Below are 9,662 nucleotides of genomic sequence, written 5' to 3'. Positions count from 1 at the left end.
TGATGATGATGATGATGATGTCATTTAATGCTTTCAGTGACCCAGCCAATTCTCTAAAAATCAAAGTTGTAGGCAGAGGCTGGGTGCTTTGCTACCTGCAATTGCAAAGAAGTTTATTTACTAGAGCGTTCTACATAGATTAAATCATGTCTGGATTAAGTAAACGAATAAATTAAAAATAAAAATAGTTCAAGTTTCCATAGCATTTTAAAGTTTACATGATGCTTTCCTCATAATCTTGTGAGGTAGGTAGTAAAAGGATTACCATACCCATTTTATAGAAACTTAGGCTCAAAGAGATGAAGTGGTTTGCCCACAGCCGTATAAGTAATGAGTGTAAGAATCAGAACTAAGATTCAATCAGCCAATAAATGATGCTGCTTTACTCCACCTTATAACCCAAATGACAGGCCGCCCCAACCTAAGCCTCAGTGGCCCACTGTTCAGTTCTGATGGCTACATGAGTATACACAGAAGCTGCTTTTTGTTTTGGCCCAAACAGGTAACCCCTCCCAGACTGATACCTTCTTTATAGTAAATTAAGCCATCTTTTGTCTCAACTCTTACCCAGCCCTTAGTTATTGGGGGGGGGCAGTGCCCTTAGACAAACTGACACCTGGGAAAGACTCACTGCATCCTGTTCCATTGCTAGTCATCTTGACCTTTGTCTTGTCACTGGACTTAGATGACTGAAGGAGTGAGGCTGACCCCACTCACATCCAATTCACGTGCAAATCGAGACATCATCCTCACTAAGTCATCTGTCCTCTTTGAGAACAAAGGACCCACAACAATAAATAAAGGGATAGTCCCAGCTCTCAAAATGCTAAGAAGAGAAATCAACAAAAAGAAGGCATTGGAATTAAAGGGGACAAGAAAAGGCTTCAGCCAGAAGGTGGGATTTTATCTGGTACTTTCAGTAAGCCAGGGATACCAGGAACAAAATGAAGAGGGAGAACTTTTCAGACATGAGGATAAGTCTATGAAATTGCCTGAAACAGGGAAATGAAGTCACATGTTCAAGAAGCCAATATCAGGGCAGCTACGCGGCGCAGTGAATAGAGCACCAGTCCTGCAGCCAGGAGGACCTGAGTTCAAATCCGGGCTTAGACACTTAACATGTATTAGCCGTGTGACCTGGGGCAAGTCACTTAACCCCAAATGCCCTGCCCTCCCCCCCTCCAAAAAGGAAAAAAAAGAAGCCAATATCACTGAACTGAAGAATACAATCTGTCACAGTGATTTTCCTAACATGCAGGTCCAATTGTGTCACCTCCATACTCAATAACTCCAGTGGCTCCCTTCGGATGAAAAATAAAAGGGCTTTCAAAGCCCTTCATCACCTAGCCCCTCCCCACCCTTCCAGGATTTTTATACCTTATACTCCTCCCCCCTCCAAGGACTCTCTCAGGAAACTAAAAATTTAGTTTAAAAATATAGCAACCTAAAATCCTATCTTCTGTCATAAGCATTTCTCCACAACTCTTAATTCTAATCCTAATCTCTATTAATTATTTCCTGGTCTTGGAGGGTAGGTCTTTTGCCTTTCTGCATCCCCCCACCACAATCCTTCAGCACAGTGCCTGACACACAGGAGACACCTAATAGATGTTTACTGACTGGATACAATCTGAAAATAAGCATAGTCGGGGCAGAGCCAAGATGGCAGCACAAGGACAGGCCTTCTAAGCGAATCTGGCTCCCATCACCTCCAATACATGTAAAAAAATGACTCTAGCACATTTTAGAGCTGCAGAACCCACAAAGTAACAGAGAGAAACAAATCTGCCACTGAAGGCAGCCTGGCAGGCCGGCAGGAAGGGTTATTGCCTGTGGCTAGGACTCAAGCACAGTCCCCGGGAGCCCAGTTCTAGCCCCAACCAGCAGCGGCCAGAGCAGACTTCAGGAGAATGAAGCACCAGCAACTGTGGAGGTTTCCAGACTTCTCAACCCAGAAACGCCAAAAAGAAAGTAAAAGGTCCGTTGGGAACTCTGCTGGAACTGCATGAAGAAGGACCGTCTGGCCGCTGTCCCCAGGGCGAGAAGTGCCTGCGGTGCAGCAGCTGTGTTTGCTGCCTTCTGGCTGCTTCCAGAGCTCCTGGTCTGCAGGACACAGGGGGACCAAGAGACCATCCAGAGGGAAATCCCTCTCGCTTTAACCTGCTTGAATCTGGATCATGGTCTTGGGTGGTGGTTCTGGGGTGTGTGACCAGTGTGCCAGAGCTTGTGGGGGCTACAGAGAGGCGGCCCTCCTAATAGTTCCAGCCACTAGGAAAACCTTAGCAATATGGGACAAAAACTCATTCCACTCTGGAAGCAGAGTCCTACCATGGCAAAGAGCTCAAACGTCAAGTAATTGCCTGGCAAGATAAGCAAGCAGAGGAAGCATGGAACATAGAATCGCTTTTTGGGGACAAAAAGGATCAAAGCATGGAACAGAAGGAAGACAATGAAGTCAGAACTCCTGCATCAAAAGCTTCGAGGAAAAATGAACTGGTTACAGACCACAGAGGAGCTCAAGAAGGATTTTGAAAATCAAGTAAGAGGGGCGGCTAGATGGTACAGTGAATAGAGCACTGGCCCCCAAGTCAGAAGGACCTGAGTTCAAATCTGGCCTCAGACACTTAACACAAAAACTAGCCATGTGACCTTGGGCAGGTCACTTGACCCCAATTGCCCTCCAAAAAGCAAAAAGAAAAGAAAATCAAGTAAGAGAAGTGGAGGAAAAAATTGGGAAGAGAAATAAGAATGATGCAAGAAAATCATGAAAAGCAAGTCAACAGCATGCTAAAGGAGACTCCCCAAAATACTAAAGTAACACCTTAAAAAATAAACTAGCGGGGGCGGCCAGGTGGCGCAATGAGTAATAGCGTCAGCCCTAGAGTCAGGAGACCTGGGATCGGTTCCAGCCTCAGATACTTAACACCCACACAAAATAACTGGCTGTATAATCTTGAGCAAGTTACTTAACCCCAATTGCTTAAAAAAAAAACCCAGACTAACCCAAATGGTAAAAGAGGCCCAAAAAGCCAACAGGGAGAAGAATGCCTTAAAAAGCCAAATTTGCCTGATGGAAAAGGAATTTCAAAAAGTCACTGAAGAGAATAATTCCTTCAAAATTAGATTTGAGAAAATGGAAGCTAATGACTTTATGAGAAATCAAGATACTATAAAACAGATCCAAACAAATGAAAAAAAAAATAGAAGCTAATGTGAAATATCTCAATGGAAAAACCACTGACCTGGAAAATAGACCCAGGGGACATAATTTTAAAATTATTGAACTATCTGAAAGCCATGAACAAAAAAAGAGCCTAGACAACATCTTTCAAGAAATTATCAAGCAAAACTGCCCTGATATTCTAGAACCTGAGGGCCAAAATAGAAACTGAAAGAATTCACCAATTGCCTCTTGAAAAAGATCCTAAAAGAAAACTCCTAGGAATATCATAGGAAATTCCAGAGTTCCCAGATCAAGGAGAAAATACTGCAAGCAGCCAGGAAAAAACAATTTGAGTATTGTGGAATTACACAAACAGGGTAACACAAGACCTAGCAGTTTCTACATTAAGGGATCAGAGGGCTCGGAGTATGATATTCTGGAGTGCAAAGGAGCTGGGATTAAAACCAAGAGTCACCTACCCAGCAAAACTGAGTATAATGTTACAGGGGAAAATATGGTCATTCAATGAAAGAGAGGATTTTCAAGCATCCTTGATGAAAAAACCAGAGCTGAACAGAAAATCTGACTTTCAAATACAAGAAGCAGGAGAAGGTAAACAGGAGAAAGAAATCACAAGGAACTTATTAAAGTTGAACTATTTATATTCCTACATGGAAAAATGATAATTGTAACTCATAAGACTTTTCTAAGTATGAGAATAGTTAAAGGGAATATATGTATACATACATACATATAATATATATGTACAGGAGGGTGTATGAATATATAAATATATATGAGTGTGTGCATATGTATGTACATGTATACATAGATAAAGGGCACAGGATGAATTGAATATAAAGGGATGATATCCAAAAAATAAAAAAAATGAAGAGGTGAGAGAGGAATATATTAGGAGAAGGGAAAAGGGAGAGATAAATTAGGGTAAACTATCTCATATAAAAGAGGCAAGAGAAAACTGTTACAATGGAAGGGAAGAGCAGGAAGATAAAAAGGAATGGGCCAACTTTACTCTCATTGAATTTGGCTTAAGGAGGGAATAACATACACACTCAATTGGGTATCTTACCCTACAAGAAAAATAGAGGGGAAGGGGATAAGAGGGAGGATGACAGAAGGGAGGGAAGATTGGGGGAGAGGGTAGTTAGAAGTAAACACTTTTGAAAAGGGACAGGGGTCAAAGGAGAAAATTAAAATAAGCAGGATAAGATGGAGGGAATTATAGTTAGTCTTTCACAATATAACTACTATGGAAATGTTTTGTGTAACTACACATGTACAATTTATATTGAATTGCTTATCTTCCCAGTGGGGATGGGTGAGGAGGGTAGAAAGGAAAAAATCTGGAAGTCAAAGTTTTAAAAACAAATGTTTAAAAAAATTTTTAATTGCTTTTTACATGCAAATGGAAAGTAAGATATACAGGTACTGGGGTATAGAAATCCATCTTGCCCTACTAGATGGTTAGGGGGCAGGATGGGGGAGGATTTAGGAGAGAACAGTTTGGGGGAAGGGGTATTCAATAGGCTTGCTATTCTGGGGTGGGTGGTAGGGGAGAGACGGGGAGAAAAATTTGTAATTCAAAATCCTGTGGAAATGAATGCTGAAAACTAAAAATAAATAAATTGGGGGAAAAAAAGAAAAAAAAGTTTGGATTTCATCCTCTGAAAACTGCCTGTTCCTATGTTTTGACTAGTGGCTGGAACATAGCATGCACTTTAAAATGTTGAATAATTAACTTATATATTTGGGAATAGCTCTTAAGCCTTATAAATTGTATTCAATTACTTACATATCTTGGATATGAGACCTTTATCAGATAAATTGTGGGTTTTCCCCCCCAGTTTCTATCTCCCATATAATTTTAATGGCATAAAATTCATTTAGGCAAAAAATTTTCAATTTTATACCATCAAAATTGTTTGTTTCATTTTCTGTGATCCTCTGTATTGATTTAGTCATGAACTTCTCCCTATCTGAAGATTTAAAAAGTAATTTCTTTTTTTGGGACATCACAACCATCTATATATCTGGGTTTTATGTCGGCACACAAAGTAAGAGTAGTGTCTATCAGACTGTCGTGTAGCTTTAAGAAGAGGTTTTTCAAACAGTGAGCCCCTACCCCAGGAAGTGGAGTCTTTAAGTTCATCAAACACCGTGCCATGTTCACTTGCTCATGTATACTATGTGCCTAATTGGTTTCACTTACTGACTTCTCTATTTTATTTTATTTGTTTGGTCTTTATTAATTTGTTTACTTTTAGTTTACAAAATTCAAAAAGAGATAAAAGAGACAAAGAAAATTATAGACCAATTTCCCTCATTAATATAGATGCAAAAATTTTAAATAAAATATTAGCAAAAAGACTACAGCAACTTATCACAAGAATAATACACTTTGATCAGGTAGGATTTATTCCAAGAATGCCAGGATGGTTTAATATTAAGAAAACCATCAGTATTATTGATCATATCCACAACAAAACTAGCAAAAACCACATGATTATCTCAATAGATGCAGAAAAGGCTTTTGACAAAATACATCCATTCCTATTAAAAACACTAGAAATAATAGGAATAAATGACTTCTCTATTTTAATAATTATTACTATTAAATTTAATTTCAACTAAAAAAAAAAAAGTTTCTTTTTTTTTTTTTTTTTTCCATTTTTACCCTTGAGATTCTTGACCAAATTTGCTCTTAGAGATGAATGGTATTTATTTTTCTGGCTCTATAAAATAATCTGTCATTTTTATTATATTGTACTGTATATTATTATACATAATTATATTTTATATAATATTTATTACACCAATGACCTAGTAATATTTCTCCAATTACTTAGAACTGTTAATTTTTGCAAAAAGTATTTCATGGTTGTACTTAATTCACAGCTCTACCTTAGTAGAAACATTCTCAATTTTTTTTTAGGTGACCTAAGAGCCTTCATCCTCAGGACTTTGGTGCCACCACACAGTCCTCTGGGTCTTGGTCTCATGTAAGGAACTGCTGCCGCTGTCCAAGGCATGCACAGGACTGAAGTCCTCCCCATTCTCCAGCAGGTTTCAGCAGGTGTTGATTTCTGCTTCCAGTTTGACGTTAATGTTGCCCAGCGCCTCATGCTCCAGGGCCTGGCGCTGCCCCTCTGCTCCTGTCTGCCCCAGCTCTGCCTCCAGATGCAGCAGGGCTGCATTCATCTGCTCCATCTGGATAGCGTAGCAGGTCTCCACCTCCCTCAGGCTGTCGTCCAAGCTGGTTTTCAGGTTTTGAAGGAAACCCAAGTCAATCTCTAGGGACTGGACTGTACGTTTCAGCTCAGTGACAATGTTTCGGGCTGCTTCCACCTCCTCAGATCTGGTGCAGATCACCACAGTGCTCTCCTCGATCTGCTGGGACCAGTATTTGCCAAGCTCCTCTCTGTTCTTCTACTGGGCTCGGATATCAGCCATGACCTTGCTCAAGTCCTGAGATTTGGGAGAGTCCACCTCCCCAGTCAGCCCAGAGCCTGCGATTTGGGCTTGTGGAGAATTCACCTCCTCTTCATGGTTCTTCTTCATAAAAAGCAGCTCTTACTTCAGGTTTTCGATCTCTGTCTCCAGTTGCAGCCTGGTCACAATGGTGTCATCGATGGCCTTCCGGAGGCCGTGAATGTCGCTTTCTACAGTCTCATGGCCAGCTCTGCTTCATACCTGACTCTGAAGTCAGCCACCAGACAGGCATTATCAGTCAGACAATTCTGGCTTTGTCCACTGAGCTTGTATAGATCTGTGCCTGCAGATCCTCATTCATCTTGAAATAGTGTCCCCACTCTCTGGTCTGAGGCCCCTTCCTGTCCATATGCTCCCTGATTTTCCCTTTCAGTTTATGATTCTCAGTCTCCAGGCTCCACACGCGCTCCAGATAGGAGGCGAGGCAGTCCCTGAGGTCCTGCATGATCTCTTTCTCCCCCTGGATCCCCCTGATCCTGACCAGCACCCCCATCAGGATCCTGGCCTCCCAGCCCATGTGGAAGCCGGTGGTGAGGGCCATGGAGATCTGGGAGCCAGAACTGCTGGCATCTGCATAGACACTGGCAGTACTACTGGCCAGCTGAACCTGGTAGCTGGCTTCCTGGACTGAGCCCAGGGAGCAGTAGTAGTTGATGGAAAACATGGTGCAACAGGGAGTGAAATTCATGATGTTGGTAGAGGAGAGTCAGGCGCAATCAGAATAGTCAGATCATTCTCAAATATTTCATACCTTCCAACAGTTATTTTAAATAAAATTTCTCTATGTCTTCATATTTTTATATTTCAGATTTTCTTGGTAATAATGTAAGGGAATGAATTATTATTCATTATGTGAATATATTTGAAGTCCTGCAACTCTGAGGTTTTGTTTCAATTTTTTAATGATGATGAGATTTACAATATGAATTATATAATTTGAAAAAAGCAGTAATTTTGTTTTCTCTTTGCTACGCTTATTCTCAATTTTCATTTTTCACAGCTATAGTTAGCATTTCTAGAACGTTGTTAAATAGTGGTGATATTTTAATAATGGACATCCTTGCTTTACCTTCATTTTACTGGAAAAGCTTCTAGCTTTTTCTATCACATATAATGTTTGCTCCTCCCTTTAGATAAATATTATTTACTATATCAAGGAAAGATCCATTTACTCTTATGCCTTCTAGTGCTTTTGGTTGCTGGTTGTTTTTTGGTTTGTTTCTTTTTTTTTTTTTTAACAGAGACAGATGTTGGGTTTTGTTAAAATTCTTTTCAGCATCTATTGATATGATAACGCATTTTATTATTTATGCTATTAACATGATTTATTACATTGATGTTGGACCAACCCACCATGCCTGTTATAAATCCAACCTTGTCACATATATAAATTTCCTCGTTTCTGTTGCTGATTTGTCAATATTTTATTTAAAATTTGTACTTCAATGTCCATTAGTAACATTAATTTAGAACTTTCTTAAAATATTGTCTCCCTTCCTGGTTTAAAATACCATGACCACATTCATGTAAGTGAAAGAGAGCAGAAGAACGCTTTCTTTTCCAATTATTATAGTTTGTGTAACATCAGAATCATTGTTCTTTTTCTCCTTTATTTGAAGCTATTTTCAGAGTATCTTGAAAGCAATTATTTTGGTCTTCTTTTCTTTGGCAGCCCATGTAATAGTTGTTTGGGCATCCTGCTGTAATTCATTCCCTGCATATATTAGGCTTGCCAGAAGAGGAAAGAAAACAAAGAATTTCACTTTTTCTAGGACTTCTTTGTTGTTGGATCTGTTAAAACACTTAATGTCAATTAGGTTTTATGGTTAATCTAATAAAATTGTTGTTCATCTTAACTTAGTGACAGGTCTCATGGTGCTTAATAAATAAATGCATGTTGATAATGAAAGTTGAACATGACTGCTATTTTGAGGATCTCCAGTGTAGTCTTAAAATAGCTTCCTCTGAATGCAGGCCATCTATCAAATTCCAAAAATCATGCTTTTCCGATCAGCTCTTTGCTTCATTTCTCAACTAATGCATTGATTTTATATAGTGGAGTTCAAGTGAGCTCTTATGCTTTATCACTCTTGATCAACATAGCTTGGTTTCAATACTCCACTTACACTTCTAATGGAAAGTGCATCTTGGGAACTAAAACTATACATATGAAAAAGTCTCTAAGGATAGTGCCTATTATTCCTTGAAAAGTCTGTGTCATGCCAAAGAATTTTAAATTGTTTTAAGATGGAGACAATGTTATATGATACATCATGATCACTCTACTTTAAATTTCTAACTTTGCCTATGAAATAAACATCACAATAGGTGATAACAAAAGCTCTAAAGTTGTAATTTACAGATTATGTACGAAAGTACAGAAATATCTCACAATTATACAATTTGCTCATACCAGTGATGTAGGGTCAAGTTAAAGATCTTTCTAACAAGACTTTATAAAACATTTTCCTGATCACTGATCATATCTCCAACTAAAAGTGAATTCTCCAACAGTAAATGATGGTGATTTTGAGTTATTCTCATAAAATGGACTTAATATTCCAAATCAAAGTCCTAGAAAGGCACTATTACTCCATCTCTTGAGGCTGTTATTTTAAAAACTCAGCTGCTTATAAGACTTTTGCTTGATAAGGCATATCTATTCTATAAATGGCATACAAAAACTTTAACATACAGAAAAACATACCTTCACTGTCCTTGAATTTCTTGATTGCCACAATTTCATGTGTTTCCTGAAAAGGAAGAGTCAAAAGAGAAGAACGTCATTTTCAAGCGACAAACCTTAATAACTAAACATTTCTCAAATCTTACAACTTGGCCACGTGAGAAAGGTATTTAGACAACCATACACAACATTACTCTGACCAGCTATTCTCCGTATTTCCTGGGGGAAGATGTGGACAAAAGAATAAATAACTTTAGACCATTAAAAAGGGACAGGGTGAATAGGACTTTACGTCTTCATTTG

At 39.0% G+C, this 9,662-nt stretch overlaps 1 protein-coding gene and 1 pseudogene across 1 annotated transcript in view; both read right to left on the bottom strand.

Moving 5' to 3' along the window:
• Positions 1-9,662, bottom strand: part of CDKL5 (cyclin dependent kinase like 5) — a 237,455-nt gene that overhangs the window by 115,478 nt on the left and 112,315 nt on the right. The window contains exon 4 of the mRNA XM_069100715.1: positions 9,381-9,426. Within this exon, the coding sequence (XP_068956816.1) occupies positions 9,381-9,426 (46 nt within the window). The remainder of the gene's footprint in view (positions 1-9,380; positions 9,427-9,662) is intronic.
• Positions 3,325-9,662, bottom strand: part of LOC138171254 (keratin, type I cytoskeletal 18 pseudogene) — a 73,268-nt pseudogene continuing 66,930 nt past the window's right edge.

This window comes from Petaurus breviceps, unplaced genomic scaffold (genome assembly GCF_028583685.1).
Source record: "Petaurus breviceps papuanus isolate PSGF00001 unplaced genomic scaffold, PetGlider_PUasm1.0 419, whole genome shotgun sequence".
Taxonomy (NCBI): Eukaryota; Metazoa; Chordata; class Mammalia; order Diprotodontia; family Petauridae; genus Petaurus; species Petaurus breviceps.
This window is presented reverse-complemented; position numbering and strand designations above follow the sequence as displayed.